This window comes from Oryctolagus cuniculus, chromosome 12 (genome assembly GCF_051225735.1).
Source record: "Oryctolagus cuniculus isolate XC-2025 breed Fujian yellow rabbit chromosome 12, ASM5122573v1, whole genome shotgun sequence".
NCBI classification, from domain to species: domain Eukaryota; kingdom Metazoa; phylum Chordata; class Mammalia; order Lagomorpha; family Leporidae; genus Oryctolagus; species Oryctolagus cuniculus.
Genome location: NC_142878.1, coordinates 99453949 through 99471643, shown reverse-complemented (window position 1 = coordinate 99471643; position 17695 = coordinate 99453949). Strand labels below are relative to the sequence as shown.

Genomic DNA, 17695 nt, shown 5'->3' with positions numbered 1-17695 from the left:
CTAAGGAAAGGCAGGGAGACTCAGCGGCCAGTGACTGAGGACCGAGCAAAAGGCCTAAACGGCAGAAGCCACACGCAAACATGGACTCGGGAGCCAGCTGTCGGCACTGCTTAGAGGTTTGTTCATCCCGCAGAAATGTTAGCCACGCTTCCTACGAGGCCCTCCTCCCTGACAGCAATGAGCCTCTGCAAGAACGCACAGCACCGTGGGACGAGTGCTTTTTAGATCTTGGGTCTGTGGGGTTGATGTTATTGTCTGATTTCTATCATGGGCTCCAGGGAAGAGAACCACAGAGCTCCCTCCACCCCGTGCTCCCCTGCAGTGCGGCACAGAGGGGGAAACACCCAAACAGTGCCATTCACGGGCCAAGTCCAAGGCCTTTACACTTGGGGGTGAGGAGGGGTGCCAGAGTCTGAGGCTGACCACTGCGGTCAGCGCTCATCTGAGAGTGCACAGTGCAAACCCACCGTGGGCTGTGGCTGGCTTCGAACACAGCAGCGATCACTCCTGCTGCTCAGAACACCTTCCTGCCCAGATTCCAAGGCCATGACTGACGGCTGGCGCCAACTGACCCTCTGCTGTCCCTATTGAGAGACTGCAACATTTCAGGAGGACCTGGAGGTCTGTCTGATGCAGATTTTCTAAGGCAGAGTTTCTCTGGGAAGGGCACATGACAGACTGGCACAAAACCCATCCACCCCATGCCTGGCATCCCTGGGGCTCCCCCCACATCCATTTGCCTGACAACTCTGGCTACCCCGGGAGGAGTCTCCAGGACCTGTAACAGACAAGTTACCTCTGGTGTCTCTGCACTGAGAGGATGGCGTTTTCCCCTGGAACAGCAGCGGGGACTGGGTCAGGGCCTGGAGACCACTGGCAGACAGGCAGCTGCGCACGGCGTAGCCGGGAGGTGGGGTGGAGCCTACAGAGATGCCACGTGTAAGACACAACCAAGAAGCAAGCCTGGGCCATCCCAAGGCTTCCCTGCCCCACGCTCTAGTCTGCCCAAGAGAAACAAACTCACCGGAAACGAACACCTCGTCGTCCCCCGTGGAGGGGAGTGGTCGCCCACTGCAGCTCGGAGACCTCTCTTCACTCTGCCCCTCTTCTGGGTCTTCTCTGGGGCCGGCACAGACCCTCTTGGTTCGATAATCAGGGTCTTCCTTGGTGGACAAGAGTCTCTTCCTGGAACCCAGCCCAAACTGTCCCCACGAGAAGGCGTCCTCAGCCTTGGGCACGCTGTCCCTCGGAGGTGACTGGTCTGGCAGCTGACACACACCCTCAAGCTCAAAATCGCCCAGGATGGAAGTCTTGTGCAAGCTGAGTTCAAGGCCCCGATCCTTTGCCTCGGGGTCAAGTGGTGGCAGGACGCCAGGAAGGTCCGCACCGACCTCGCCCCTCCCAGCAGAGGGGCCGGCGCTGCAGTCCACTGCCCTCTTCCTCCGGGGCCAGTCTTTAATTGTGTCGGGAGTGGTCTTCCCACTGTGCTTGGGGGATGGTGTCCAAGGAACCCCGACATCGGTTTGGAATGGGGAAGGGGTGCTAGAGGGGCAGCGGGTGGGGGTGCAGGACTGGCAGATGTAGGTTTGTCCCCCGCCCTTGCCGGGTGTGCTGTGTGAAGGCCGCAGGCAGGGGGGCGACACGTAGGTGCATTCGGGTTTGCCAGACGACCTGGCCTTGGCCACGCTGAGAGCAGGGAAGGGGCTCTCCTCCCCCAGGCCGCTCTCCTCCTTTCTCAGGGACTCAGCCTCACACAAAGAGCCGCCGTCGACCTTTTTAATCCGAAGCCTGGGAAGGCCAGAGGCTTGCATCTGCAGCTCAACCTCGTAGGTCTCTGGGCTGGCAGCAGCTTGTGGGTGCTCAGCTGAGGCCTGCAGCTGCTCCAGCTGCGCCACAGCCTGGCGCTGCCTCCTGTCGGCTGTGCAGCGCAGGTCGTATGATGGCATCAGAGGAGACAGGGGCCCAGAGGAAGGAGGAGTCGGAGGAATCCCGGGGTCGGACGCAGACGGCTTCTCACCAGCAGCTGAGGTCCTGAGCCCCTCCCCTCCCCCCACTGGCGAGATGGCACTTTTCAAGCTATCACTGCCCTGGCATTCAGCTTCCTCAAGAATCAGACACTCTGTGTCGCTGGAAATAAGCAAAGGAGAGGACCTGCGCCAGTCACTCCCGAAACCAGTGCCCAGGGAACTCTGACCCTCAGATGCAGACTGGGGACAGAGACTCACTTCTTTCTGGCCCCTTCTGCAGTCTGTGATGGCTGCCAGGGTGTCGGTCCTCACCACAGGGGACGCAGGGGTGTCAGGCTGGCACTGCAGGAAGTTTCTTTCGGGATTAGAGGTCCTTCTGCACCATTTCCCAGTTTTGGAGGGTGGAGGAGGGGGGACATCAGAAGTAGCTGCCTGGGAGGTTTTGCAGGGAGTCGAGGGCACAGGAGAGAGAGGGGGTGCTACATTGGAACACGCTGGGAGCGCTTTCCAATCCAGCTCTTCAGGGGGAGGAGACTCTGTTGGTTCCCTAAACAGACTCTTCTTGGAAACATCACATAGAGGAGGGTGAATGCGTTTCTTTGGAGAAGTGGGTGGGGAACAATTCGCAGTCGCCTTCCCTGATCTCTTCCGGGTTTTGACAGCATAGTCCTTTGGTCTCTGCGCTGGTTCCTCTGACCGAGCAGCTGGGGGGCTGAGGCGCTGTGGGTGTTTCTGATTCGGAGGTGAGCTCGCGCAGCCTGCCCTCGGTGGTGTTCTGAGAAAGTATCTGCTGGGGGTCGCACACGTGCTTCCAGGGTGGGCGGTCGATGGAGGCGGGGATGCTGGATGCTGGGGGCGGCCTTCAGGATTGGAATTAACTGAATGTGGCCAAGAACAACTGGGCAAAAACTCAGATGCCTGAGCACCTAGCCTCCTGGGAGTTCTTGGTAACTTTGTTTCAAGAACGGCACCTTCTCCTGCCAGGGGGAATCCTTTCCCAGGAGTCCCTCTGGATCCCTGTGGATCCCAGCCTCGCGAGGAATCTCCTAGGGGCTTCTGGGGAGCGGCCTGCTTTGCAGGTGTCACCTGCGGTCCATCAGCAGCACACGGCGGAGTCTGCGGCGTGCGCGGGAACCTCCCCGGTGTGGTTCCAGGAAAACTTGGAGATTTCTGGTAACTCTTTTTGGGAGTCTGTAGAGAAAAATGTTTATCTCAGTGCTTGAATATTATAACCCGTATTACCTAAAGAAGCGCTGTAGTCATCTCTAAGGTTAGTCAGCCAGAGGCAGGATCTGAAGTTGGAAGTCTCAAACAGGGACCAGCTTCCCTCTCCAAAACACCACTCAGGATTTGCTTGACCTCTTTTCTAGGACCAAGCACTGGATCCACCATCAGTTGCTTCTCCTAAGAACAGAGTTTCCACACCTTGCGCTCTAAGGCTAAGCTACGCTTTGCCTGCAGCTGCATCATCACAACTATTCACTTGCTCCTGTGCTCAGCTCCACCCCGCATGTGCTTACTGAACCCCTATTATGGGCCAGGGGATGTGTGTGGGGGATGGGGTAGAGCGAGGGAGGGAATATAAAGATACATAAGGCACAGAAGCAAAGATAACATTTCAGAGAAAACAAAACTTCCCTTCCTTCTTGCAAAAACACCTGTACTTAAAAGCTGCAATAGGTGAGGAGGTCCCACGCCTATCTCCCTGCAGCACCTTCCTGATGCTCTCCGGAAGTCCCACGTTCAGCGGGACACAGATGGGCAACACAGTGTGGGCAGGGCAGTGACAGGGACGGCACAGGCATCATGGAGCACAAGGGGGCGGTCTAAGCTGGTGGGGAGTGGGGCGGGTGAGTAGTAAGCGGATCTTCAGGAATGGATGTCAGCAAAGGCTGGCAAAGTTGGGGAGAGGGTCTGTGGGCACAGAAAACAACACGAGTAAGAGCGCAAGTGTGAAGAGCCGCAGCCGTGTGCCAGACAGTGCACACACAGCCTGAGGCACTGGGGAGGGGGAGTGAGGCAGGGAGGGCTAGGGCTGAGGCCAGCCAGGCTGGCAGGGACCCGACGCGGAGGACCCTCTGCCCGAGGGAAGACAGCGATCTGGGTCCTGTAGTGGGGCTGTGCTCTCCAGGCACGTCCCTGGCTCTGCTTCTGCCCCCTCGCTCTGAGCAACTTGTTGGGATTCACACAAGGTTCCATTTTAGAGAAACTGGGAAACCAACATTAGCAGATGGGGGGGTCTCTGGAGCTTCGAGCTAAGGACACATCTAACAGATGACCATTTCAGAAGGATCGCCGAAGCCTCGGGGAGATGGCAATGGGAGGGGGCTGTTGGAATGTTCTAGGCAGAACTGACCAAAGACCTGACTCAGGGGTGAGGAGGAGAGGCGGATACAAGACAGAGCAAGTCAAATGGGCGGGAATGGGTCGACTGGCCGTGCCCCAGGGGAGGGGGCGGCTGGGCATCACTCCTAGGTTTTTAACGAGTGATCAAGTGGGCTACCAAGCAGACACAGAGGGACGTTGGTACGTATTTCAGAATAACAGACACAGTGAAAAAAGCCCAGAGTCTACACAGGATCACCTCGGCCAAACCTGCTGCTTTAAGTTCCCGGTGGCTCACCCCCGCCACCCACACCTCCATCCATGTAGGGATCCATCAGCTGCTTGACTGCCTGATGTTTCTATGTTCCCTGAGACAACAGCGCTGTAAACGTTCTAGAGATTTATACCTGGTACGCCGTACGTATCTCAGACCCGGACATGCTTCCTGAAGACCTTTTAGTTCGGGCTGAACCCTTTTCTGAGGGGCTGATCATCCCAGATACTGCCCCGAAAAGAAGCCTTTTGGGAGATCGAATACTTCGGACTGGAGAATTTCCTCTTTGGCCTGTAAACCAAGAACAGCAAAGCTTTCATTCTTTCTCAACACTATTCAAACAGCCAGTCCATTCAGGAAAGACAATGAATGCTGCTGTCCTGAATTTTCATTAAGACTTCATATTAACCCCAGCTCTGGTGTCAGGAAATGGAGGCAACTGAAATAAGCTAATTTACAAACATAAAAACGTGCATTTATTAGCCAAACTAATTAATCATGGATAAAAGAATAAAGAACATATGAACACGTATCAGCTTCCACCTGGGAAATTCACGTGTAGGATTTTGTCACAGGAGGGAGATTACGGGCAGTTTCCTCTTTTCTTTTTTTAAGATTTGCTTGAAAGACAGAGACAGAGAGGGCAGGCACTGTGGCTTAGTGGGCTAAAACTTCCACCTGCAGTACCGGCATCCAATATGGGTGCCAGTTCTAGTTCTGGCTGCTGCACTTCCAATCCAGCTCTCTGCTATGGCCTGGGAAAGCAGAAGATGGTCCAAGTATTTGGGCTCTGCAACCATGTGGGAGACCCAGAAAAAGCTCCTGGCTCTTGATCGGCCTAACTCCGGCCATTTCAACCATTTAGTGAGTGAACCAGCAGATGAAAGACTTCTCTCTGTCTATAACTCTACCTCTCAAATAAGTAAATAAAAATCTTAAAAAAGAGAAAGAGAGAAAGAATGAGACGTGAAGAGACAGGATCTTCCATCCACTTTATTCCCCAAATGGCTACAACGGCCAGGCTGAAGCCAGAGGCAGGCACTCTATGTGGTCTCCCACATGAATGGCAGGGACCCAGGTACTTGAGCCATCACCTGCTATTTTCCCAGGCACATTAGCAGGGAGCTGGATTGGACGTGCAGCAGCAGCCTGGGCTCCAACCGGCACTCCAATATGGGATGCTGGGGTCACAAGCTGTAGCTTAAACTGCTGTACCACAATGGCCGCCCTGGCAATCTCCTCTTGAGTGAGCGAGCTACCCATAACGACTGTGGAGGATGAGTTTGCAGAAACCAAAGGTGACAGATTACAAGGGTCACGGATTATCCCTCTGGTCACTGCCCTGAACTTTGACTGCACATGACCATTCCTCTTCTTCACTGTCAGGAAATGTCAAATTTCATGGTGCTCCTTCCACTGATCAGCACGGACCAGTAAAGATGGACGGCCCTTGGGTTGCTGACTTACCTTGCTGGAACGAGTGGACTCTTTGCACACTTCGGGATTTTGGCTGAGACAAAGAATAGAAGGATCCAGAATGTGTCCTGCTAAATGACAACTGCTTGATTCGAGGACTCCTTCTCAAATTTAATTCTGCAAAACAAGAACCACAGTGAGCAGGGAGAAGTACAAGTCTGACATTTTCCCTTGTGTCAGAAACGGGCAACATTCATGTCCAAACACAAGATGGTTCAGTTTTTTTTTTTTTTTTTGACAGGCAGAGTGGACAGTGCAAGAGAGAGACAGAGAGAAAGGTCTTCCTTTGCCGTTGGTTCACCCTCCAATGGCCGCCGCGGAGGCGCGCTGCGGCTGGCGCACCGCGCTGATCCGGTGGCAGGAGCCAGGAGCCAGGTGCTTTTCCTGGTCTCCCATGGGGTGCAGGGCCCAAGCACTTGGGCCATCCTCCACTGCACTCCTGGGCCACAGCAGAGAGCTGGCTTGGAAGAGGGGCAACCGGGACAGAATCCAGCGCCCCAACCGGGACTAGAACCTGGTGTGCCGGCGCCGCTAGGTGGAGGATTAGCCTAGTGAGCCGCGGCGCCGGCTAAGATGGTTCAGTTTTAAGAGACTTCATCCGCTGCCTGCCAGGGTACACCTTAGCAGGAAGCTGCAACTGGAAGCCAGGATTTGAACCCAGGCATTCCTGGGCATCTCAAGCTGTGTCTTAACCACTAGAACATTTACCCCATCAAATGATTTTAGAAATTGTGGCTTCTCTACACTTTCTGATTTTTCCACAACAAACATGAATTACTTGAGCAGTTAACAAAAAAGAGTTTTCCAAAACCCCTTTGTCACCATATATAATTTTAAAAATAGGTCATAGCATGCTGTATAATACAGTGTTCAGCCCTCATCTTAAATCCCATTTCTGTTTCATAAGAACAGTTTTTTCTCCAGAAATTCTCTCAGTAGATTGTGTATAAAGGAACATTCACTTCAAATACTTGAACTACATAGTGCAACCAGAGCCAATACAACTTCTATAAAACACCTTAGCATATGCTGAGTAGTAAGTGTGCAAAGGTTTCCACAGCAGCTCAGCAGAAGGCGGAAAAGCAGCAGTGAGGGGGAAGGCATCGTGGTGCCGTGGGATAAGCTACCGCTTGGGATGCCCACATCCCGTATCAGACCCCACATCACAGAGTTTCAGCCATGCCTCCACTTCTGATGTAGCTCCCTGCTAATGTGCCTGGGAGGCACAAGTACTTGGGTCCCTGCCATCCACATGGGAGACTTGGATGGAGCTCTTGGCTCTGGCTGAGCCTGGCTTAGTCCTGGCTGTTGTATGCATTTGGGGAGTGAACCGAGAAGAGAAGATCTCTCTCTGTCATTCTTTCAAATACATACATACATACATACATACATACATACTGGAGGGAAAAAAAAGTCAGTAACCTCACCTTGTTCTCCTTTTTCAGGTGACTCTTCAACAACTTCAATATCAGGACCAGGATCAGAGGACCTCAAGAAAAACAAGCACAAAGATTCAGTATCCCTCATCATTACCACCATTAAAGAGAGACGACGTCTCATCCAAGGTAATGCCAGTGTCGGTAAGAGTGGTAAGAGATGAAATTGGTGGGGCTGGCTTCGTGGTGCAGCAGGTAAAGCCACCACCTGTGATGCCAGAAGCCCATAAGGGTACTGGTTTGTATCTTGGCTGCTCCACTTCCAATCCTGCTAATGCATCTGGGAAAAGCAGCAGAAGACGTCTGGCCAAGTGTTCAGGCCCCTGCTACACACATGGGAAACCCAGATGAAGCTCTTGGCTCCTGGCTTCAGTATGGCCCAGCCCTGGCCATTATGGCCATCTAGGGAGTGAACCAGCAGATGGAAGTTCTCTCTCTCTGTCTCTTGCTCTAACTCCTTCGAAATAAATAAATAATTTTAAAAAAAGCTTAAAAAATTGTAACTAAATGTTGGACTGTCACAATGAGCAGAACATTCAAGTTTCTGGACAAGAGCCTTAATTTCTGCCCATCTGTCAAGAACTTTATATAGAAATTAATTAGATATATACATGCCTCCTGACCTACCAATTTCTTAAAATTTATATATATAAATAGCACCAAGACAGAGCCTTGCAATAGAAGCCATCCTCTCTACTCGCCTTGAAAGCATCAATAAAACCCTAGATGCCATACACAAAACATCTCTGAAAGGTGGTGAGAAGGCGGCCTGGCTGGGGACCATGGGGCTCTAGGAGAGCAGGGCAGTGAGCTCCCAGACTGGGGGCTGGAGAAGCAGACAACCCAAAGCACCCACGTAAAGACAGCTCTCTTGAACCAAAGAACCAGGCAAGAGGCCTAGATCAGTGAAAGGACAGAAAATCCTGAGACAATAACTGCCCTATGCCACCGGATCACCATAGAAAACCTACAGCCCCACCCACGTCCCAACAGCAGAGGCCGAGTCAGGAACCCAGACTTCCAGCCTCGCCCATCAAGGAGCCACCTTCCCTGAGTCATACGTGAATGGATTTACAAAGTGTGGAATATCCACTCAATAGAAAACTACTCAACAAACAGGGAGGAAGTGCTGACGATGGCAACAACGTGGGTGTAGGCGGCCAGACAACTGCATGTCCTGTACGGTTCTCTTGCCATCCGTGAGAGCTTATGGGATGCTGTTTGGTGATGAGCCACACAGCTCAGAATTAAGTCACTGAAGGTCAAGAGAAGGCCACAGTGGCCCACAAGATGGTGAGGAGGGCGGCGTGGTATCCCTCACCTGCCTTTGATCTGTCTATGAAGCAGCCTTCTGGAGATCTGCTTATGTACTGGAGTTTCAGCCACACTCTTTGTCAGCAGTTTGTGATAACCTAAAAGGTAAAAGGAGTTTCAGTTATAAATTTCATCGAATCTTATCAAGAAGCAGCAGCAAGGTGGAGGGAGCAGTTTAAGCTTACTACCCAGCTGGGCTGGGTCTGAACCATCTTTGGCTAAGTTCTGGGCTCACAGGACTCAGTCAACATACTAGATCAGTTTATCAACACTATCAGAGATGACTGGCAGAAGCTGATGTGAAAATGTTATAAAGTTACTTCTCTAATAAGCAATCCCAAGAACATGAATAGTGCTCACTTGTCAGGACTAACACATCACAATCTATTCAAGGAAACAAAGAGACATAACATACACAGAAAACAAATATAAAATGGCTAAGTTCTTCCTTAGTCAACACATTAAATGTAAGCAGATTAAACATTGCAGTTAAAAAACAGAAATTGGCAGAGTGAAATAATACTACATGATATGTACGCTGTCTACAGGAGACTCATACATACAAAGATGCAGAGGTTCAGAGTGAAGGAACAGCAAAAGATATTCTGTACAGAAGAGCTGAGTGGTCACACTCCTGCCAGACTCCAGGAGAGATTTTAAGTCAAAAATGGTAATGAAAGACAAAGTATGTTACTCATCGATAAAAAATTTATCCATCAAGAAGATAAAAATAATGCACATCTGAGAGTATCAAATATATGAAGCAAAATCTGACAGAATTAGGGAGAAATAGATAATTTAACAGTAATACTTGGAGATTTTAATACTCAACTTTCAGTAACAATTGGAATAAACAGAAGTTCAATAAGGAGACCTAAGACCTGAACAGCACCATAAACAACTCGATCTACACACATCTATAGACAATTTTATGCAACAAGAATAGAACACACTTTCTCCCCAAGCACACATGGGACACTCTCCAAGACAGACCAAATGTTAAGCCATAAACAAGTTTTAATAAATTTGAGGGGCTGGCGCCGTGGCTCGCTTTGTTAATCCTCCACCTGCGGTGCCGGCATCCCATATGGGCGCTGAGTTCTAGTTCCGGCTGCTCCTCTTCCAGTCCAGCTCTCTGGAGGACAGTGGAGGATGGCCCAAGTGCTTGGGCCCCTGTAACTGGCTTTGGGGAATGAACCAAAGGAGGGAAGACCTTTGTCTCTGTCTCTCTCTCTGTAACTCTACCTGTAAAATAAATTAAAAAAAAAAAAAAAAAAAAAAAAAATCGCCTTTGGGGCTGACGCTGTGGCACAGCGGGTTAACGCCCTGGCCTGAAGCGCCAGCTTCCCATATGGGCGCTGATTCTAGTCCCACTGCTCCACTTCCCATCCAGCTCTCTGCTATGGCCTGGGAAAGCAGTAGAAGATGGCCCAACTCCTCGGGCCCGTGCACCCATGTGGGACACCCAGAAGAAGCTCCTGGCTCCTGGCTTCAGATCGGTGCTGCTCCGGCCACTGCAGCCAATTGGAGAGTGAACCATCGGATGTAAGACCTCTCTCCTCTGCGTCTCCTCTCTATGTGTAATTCTGACTTTCAAATAAAAATAAATAAATCTTTAAAAAAAAATTTGAAAAGACTGAAACCAGAAATCAATTAACAGAAGAGAATGTGGAAAACTCAAATACATGGAAACTAATGCACTACTAAATAATCAGTGGGTCAGAGAAGAAATCACAAAGAATGTCAGAAAATATTCTGGAATGAAAATGAAGAGAACACAAACACCACAACTTAAAGGACACAGCTAAGGCAGTGCTTGGAGGGGGATTTGTTGCTGTTAACATCTGTATTAACAAAGAAAGATCTCAAATCGATAACTTAACCTTCACCTAGAAACTAGAAGTACAAGCTAAAAATCATGGCAAGTAGAGGGAAGGAAATCAAGATTAATAAACAACGGAGAAAATCCAATGAAACCAAAAGAGAGTCCACTGAAAGGATGAACAAAACTGAGAAACCCGAAGAAGACTCAAATCACTCAGCCAAGACAGAAAGAGCCCCTCCTCGCTGATGAACGGAAACACGGTACCTCTGGTCTTTCTGTCCAGTTTATACTCCAGACCTTCGACAGCTGACACAGAATGGCTTCTGGGCAACCCCCGCTTAAGAGATCTTTTTGAGGGAGATAGTACTTCTTGGTTGAAGAGATTTCTCCGAACTTTGGTCACTTCTGGAAATATACACAAACACATAAACACACATACCCCCAAGAAATAACCAAATATTACCAACAATAATACAGAGAGCTGTTATCCAAAGAGAGGTTATATTCACATTTACTACTAAGCTTTCCTTAAATAGTACTCTCCCATAGGGTACTAAAATTAATCTTACAAATTCAAAAAATTGTGATTTTTGTGTCTTATTTTTGCACGAAGTAGGGGGCCAATGTCATTCTTTTGCATGTGGATATCCAATTGTCTCTGCACTATTGTGTTTGTTTTAAAAATTTATTTTCATTTGCAAAGCAAAGAAAAAAAAGCCAGATGGACAGACATCTTCCATCTGCTGGTTTATTCCCTCAGTGCCTGCAACAGCTGGGGATGGGCAAGGCCAAAGCTAGGTGCTCAGAATTCAGTAAGGGTTTCCCAAGTGGGTGGCAGGAACCCAAGTACTTGAGCCACCACCTGATGCTTCATAGGGTACGCATTAGCAGGAAGTGGAATGCGAAGCAGAATAGCTGGGACTTAACCAGGCACTCTGATATGAAATGTGAGAATCCCAACTGGGGACTTAATTGCTGTACCGGTTGGTCAAGATCGTTCATTCCTAATGAATTGCTTTGGCTCTTCCTGGTCAAATCAACTGACCACACTGAATGCTAGCATGTTCATTCTTTTTTAAATGTTGGGTAGAATTCAGCAGTGAAGCCATCTAGTCCTGGTGTATCTGTGGGAAGCTTTTGATAAACAAATTAAGGCCTTTAAAGTGTTATAGATCTATTTATTGAGATTTCTTATGTCTTCTCATCTGTTTTCAGTAGTTTGTATCCTTCCAGGAATATGTCCAACACATCTAGGTTGCCTAGATGTGTTGTATTTGTATTTATACAGTTTTATCCCCCAACATTTTGAAAAGTTGAATACCCACAGAAAATAGCAAGTAACAAAATAAACACATAGACATCACAAAAATTCACCAGTTGTCAACATCTGCTTTCTCCCTTCATCTCTCTCCACATGTACAGTTTTTCCCAGTACACTGGAGATTTAGCTGTGGACAATACAACTCCTTACTTCCTGGGTAAGTGGGCATTTCGCTTAGTAGTTAAGTACCTGAGTTCTATTTTCTTTCTTTTTTTTTTTTTAAGATTTATTTATTTTGAAAGGCAGAGTTACACACAGAGAGAAGGAGAGGCAAAAGAGGAGAAAGAGAGAGCGGGAGGGAGATCCTGCATCTGCTGGTTCACTCCCCAGATGGACGCAAACGCTGGAGCTGTGCCGATCTGAAGCCAGGAGCCAGGAGCTTCCTCCAGGTCTTCCCACGTGGGTGCAGGGGCCCAAAGACTTGAGCCATCTTCTACTGCTTTCCCAGGCCATAACAGAGCTGGACTGGAAGTGGAGCAGCCGGCACTCGAACCAGTGCCCATATGGGATGCCGGGACTTGCAGGCGGTGGCTTTACCTGCTACACCACAGTGCCGGCTCCCGCCAAGTTTGATTTTCAACTCCAGCTTCCCACCAACGCAGAACTTGGGAGTCAGTGGTGATGACTCAAATAACTGGGTTCCTCTCACCCACATACGAGACCTGGATTGAGTTCCTGGCTAGGGCCCTGGCTTAGCTCTACCTTGGCTGTTGTGGACAGTTTGGGGAGTGAACCAGAGGATCAGCATTCTCCCTCAAGTAAAAATTTTAAAAACATTTTAAATTGATACCATATTACCTAGCATGCAATCCTTCCTAAACTTCCCTATTTGTTTCAATAATATCTCTTATGGTTTTCCCCCCTAAATTTAAGATCCAAATAGGGACCCTGGAGTGCATTCAGGTTCCATACTTGAAAGCCTTTCACCTAGAACAGTTCCATTTGGGAATTGTAGGTGTTTGGCATCGTGGTTAAGACACCACTGGGACACGCATATTCCATATCAGAGTGCCTTGGTTTGACTCCTGGCTCCACTCCAACTCCAGCTTTTTGCTGACTGCATCCTGAAAGGCACCAGGTGATGGCTCAAGTACTTAGTCTCTGCTACTCACATGAAAGACTTGGATTGAGTTTCCAGCTCCTGGCTTTAGCCTGGCTGTTGCATGCATTTTGAGTGAACCAGCAGATGCTGTGGTGCAGCAGGTAAAGGCCCCAGCCTGCAGTGCCAGCATCCCATATGGGTGCCGGCTCGAGTCCCCGCTGCTCCACTTCCGATCCAGCTCCCTGCTAATGAGCCTGGGAAAGCAACGGAGGATGGTTCAAGTCCTTGGGCCCTTGCACCCATGTGGGAGACCTGAAAGAGCTCCTGGCTTCAGATTTGCTCAGCGCCAGCTGTTGCAGCCATGTGTGTGGAGTGAACCAGCGGATGGAAGGCCTCTCTCTCTCTACTTATCTCTGTAACTCCATCTTTCAAATAAATAAAATAAATATTAAAAAAAAAAAAAAAAGATTTCAGGCTGTTTTGTAGTGTAACATGTGAAGAACATGAATGTCTGATTTTCAAAGGGCATGGTATTTGGACATATTTTATTAACCAATGATTTATAATGGAATTCAGTTGCTTAAATGCATGTCATAAGAGTAAATGTGTCATTCTTGGGAGTCAGGCACATGCTGGGAAAACAAAGCCTACCTTGTCCTGTATCTTTCCCTGGAGGCGGAGGCTGCTGAAGGGCAGGGCGAGTGCTCTCCTGGAAGATGAGAAGATCCAGTAGGAACATTTAAATAGCATGCATTGAAAATCAGAGTAAAAATTCCACACAAAACCCCCACTTAAAGGGAACCATGAAACAAAGAGTAAAGCACACAGAAATACGTTATGTCCCATAGACAGTCGTTACTATACTATAATAAATTATACATCGCTCTAGTGCAGACATTAAAAGGTGAAGGGGCTGGTGCTGAGGGGTAGCGGGTAAAGCCACCCCTGCACCCATGTGGGAGACCTGAAGAAGCTCCTGGCTCCTGGCTTCAGATCAGTTCAGCTCTAACCGTTGTGGCCATTTGGGAAGTGAACCAGCAGATGAAAGACCTCTCTCTCTCCTTCTCTGTGACTCTTTCAAACAAATAAATGAATCTTTAAAACACACACACACACACACATAAGGAAAGGGAACCACCAGCATGGATTAAGCCTCCACTTGTGATCTGGCATTCCATTTGAATGCCAGTTCAAGACCTGGCTACTCTACTTTTGACCAGTTTTCTGCTATGGCCTGGGAAAGCAGTGGAAGGTGGCCCGAGTGCTTGGGCCCCTGTACCGCATGGGAGACCCAGATGGAGTTCTGGGCTCCTGCATTTGGCCTGGATCAGTCATTTGGGGAGCGAATCAGTGGATGGAAGCTCTCCGTTTCTCCCTGTCATTCTTTCAAATTAACAAACCTCTGGGAAAAAAGTCTAAGCACAGTAGATGAAATCATTTTTTTAAAAAAAAGATTTATTTATTTGCAAGGCAGAGTTAGAGAGAGGGAGAGACAGAAAGAGATATTTTCCATTTGCAGGATCACTTCCCAAATGGTTGCAATGGTCAGGACTGGGCCAGGCTGAAACCAGGAGCTTCTTCTGAGTCTCCCCCATGAGTACAGGGGCCCAAAGACCTGGACCTACTTCCACTGCTTTCCCTGCACATTAGCAGGGAGCTGGATTGGAATTGGAGCAGCCAGGACTTGAACCGGTGCCCATATGGGATGCTGGCATTGCAGGCAGCAGATTAACCAGCTATATTACAACGCTGCCCCCAAAATCACCTAATATTTTTGAATATGTGTTTGATAAGATGTGTGTAATCGTCCTGCTACTGGTCTATACAGGACACGGTCTGGATACACGTAACAGACTGTCTAAAGGGATTACTTCTGAAGAATAGATGGAGACTGCCGGCGCCGCGGCTCAATAGCTAATCCTCCGCCTGCGGCGCCGGCACCCCGGGATTCTAGTCCCAGTCGGGGCGCCGGATTCTGTCCTGGTTGCTTCTCTTCCAGGCCAGCTCTCTGCTGTGGCCCGGGAGTGCAGTGGAGGATGACCCAAGTCCTTGGGCCCTGCACCCCATGGGAGACCAGGAGAAGCACCTGGCTCCTGGCTTCGGATCAGCGCGGTGTGCCTGCCACAGAGCGCCACCGGAGCAGCCACTGGGGGGTGAACCAATGGCAAAGGAAGACCTTTCTCTCTGTCTCTTTCTCTCTCATTGTCCACTCTGCCTGTCAAAAAAAAAAAAAAAAAAAAAAAAAAAAGATAGAGAAGAGCACTCTGACTTTAACTTAATGACTAACTTTTTAATGATGATCATGTATCTTTTATTCCCCATGCTGCCTGTAAAAGAGTGGAGAGTCATATAAACTAGTTAGAGGGTGAATATACACTTAGGAACAGCTCTAGATCCAACTCTTCTCTACTAGCCACTAGAGTTCAAGACTGCAGAGTCTGAACTCCCGATACACCTACACAAGGGAATAGTGTGTGTATTCAGTTTGCCATTGTAATAGTTGAAGAACTTTCATACAGAGAAACTTAATTGATCTTAGTGATACAAAACCAAGGTCTTGCTGCTAAGATATGTCATGTAATAATCCTCAGTCATTTATATTGCCCGGCAATAACTGTTTTAAAGAGGTAAATTACAACTATGAAAATATGTCATACACCAGATTCCCTAAAACAGAGATCAGCAAACTACAGCTTGTAGAGCAAATTGGGCCACTCTTATTTCTGAAAATAAGTATTACTGACACACAGTCACATCGCTTAGTTTACATGTTGTCTCTAGCTGCTCTCCCCTGCAACAGGAGAGCCAAGTAGGCGTGACACATACTGCATGGCTCACAAAGACGTTAACACTTGCTATCCAGTCCTTTACAGAAAAAGTTTCTCAATGCTTGCTAGTCCATATCACCAAAAGAAAAGCTGAGTACATACTGGAAGTACTGGAGCAGCACAGTCCAATCTTTTGCAGACCATTGTGCTCTTCTGAAGTTAAGATGCGCAGAGGAATTATATACATGAGGTAGTGAGCCGTAAGCGTCTACACCTATGCTATGATCTCACTGCTTCCTGAGTTAACTGCACAGATCCTCCAGAGACTCAGACTTAGTCTGTAACAACTTAACATCTGGTCACTCCAATTCTGGCACTTATCTATGGCACTGATTTGGACACAGGAAAAAAATTCTTTATTAACCAAAGTTAAACCCCGATCTCAGTAAATCTGATCATAAAACTGTGTTGGCCAATCTAAAACAAGTCTGCAAGAGTGCTAGAAAGGCCTTCAGGTCACTTATGAAATCCAGTGAGAGAGGAGGTCTGACCACTGTTCCTGTCCACTTTTGGATTCTGCATCCTTCATTCAGGATTACAAAACACCCAAAACGTGCATTTTATTCATGGGCAAGGGGTAGTAAGAAAGTGAACACCACTAACTCAGAGAAATCCCACCTCCAACTCCAGAGAGCAGCTCTAAACAGCTAGAAACACAGCTGCTACGGAGGTGGTTAATGCTTGTCCTGCTGATTCTCAGAGAATTTAACCCTTCTCACATAGGTCCCGTGTGTCATTTTTAGTCTCCCTTCTCTGCTTTGCAGGACATTAATTATACTCAGTGAACTGATCTCAGCTATTTTTCTTTTTCTTTGCAACCAGTACAACCCTCAGTTCCTGTATCTTCTTCCACAGAAAACCCAGTGACCACCTGGTTTCATGACGGTCTTCTTTTTCTAAAAACTTGTTATTGAAATAAAACATATAGTACTGAGAAGGACTTCCTGTTAGGTAATCACAGTCCTTTTGAACTATATTACTTCAGTGACTTCTTTGCTTAGTTATTGCTTTGGGAGTTTTCTCACATTAAAGATTTCTGAATTAATTTACTCATTCTTAATTGTCATTTTTCTTCATATTTCCTCTATCACATTTCTGGATAAAATGTTAATCTTCTAACAAATTATATTTGTTTATTCCTCAGATTCGAGTTTTATACAGTTTCATAAAAATACTGGCATTCTTTTTGCTATTTCTTTTTTTTTTTAAGATTTATTTATTTTTTGAGAGTCAGAGTTATACACAGAGAGGAGAAGCAGAGAGAGAGAGAAAGAGAGAGGTCTTCCATCCGCTGGTTCACTCCCCAATTGGCCGCAACGGCTGAAACTGAACCAATCCAAAGCCAGGAGCTTCCTCTGGATCTCCCACATGGGTGCAGGGGCCCAAGTACTTGGGCCATCTTCTACTGCTTTCCCAGGTCATACCAGAGAGCTGGATTGGAAGTGGAGCAGCCAGGAGTAGAACCAGTGCCCATATGGGATGCCAGCACTTCAGGCCAGGACATTAATCCATTGCGCCACAGCACTGGCCCCTATTTTTGCTATTTCTTAAAAGCAGACAAGGAGGGCCGGTGCTGTGGCATAGCCGCCACCTGCAGTGCTGGAATCCTACATGGGCGCCGGTTTCGAGTCCCGGCTGCCCCACTTCTGATCCAGCTCTCTGCTATGGCCTGGGAAAGCAGTAGAAGATGGCCCAAGTCCTTGGGCCCCTGCACCTGCATGGGAGACCCGGAAGAAGCTCCTGGCTCCTGGCTTCAGATGGTTGCAGCTCCAGCCGTCACAGTCAGCTGGGGAGTGAACCAGCGGATGGAAGACCTCTCTCTCTCTGCCTCTCTTCTGTGTGTAATTCTTTCAAATAAATAAATAAATCTTTAAAAAAAAAATAAAG

General features: G+C 48.3%; 1 protein-coding gene across 3 annotated transcripts in view; it reads right to left on the bottom strand.

Annotated features, from left to right (window-relative positions):
• TICRR (TOPBP1 interacting checkpoint and replication regulator) overlaps positions 1 to 17695 on the bottom strand; it is a 46144-nt gene that overhangs the window by 962 nt on the left and 27487 nt on the right. The window contains exons 14-22 of one of the 3 annotated variants that reach the window (XM_070054526.2): positions 13632 to 13689; positions 10882 to 11022; positions 8800 to 8890; positions 7470 to 7531; positions 6034 to 6159; positions 4700 to 4857; positions 1025 to 3158; positions 797 to 922; positions 9 to 185 (exon numbers count right to left, since the gene is read on the bottom strand). In XM_070054526.2, the coding sequence (XP_069910627.1) occupies positions 139 to 185; positions 797 to 922; positions 1025 to 3158; positions 4700 to 4857; positions 6034 to 6159; positions 7470 to 7531; positions 8800 to 8890; positions 10882 to 11022; positions 13632 to 13689 (2943 nt within the window). In that variant the 3' untranslated portion in view covers positions 9 to 138. The other 2 variants (XM_089310713.1, XM_070054525.2) reach the window with 2 other exon arrangements.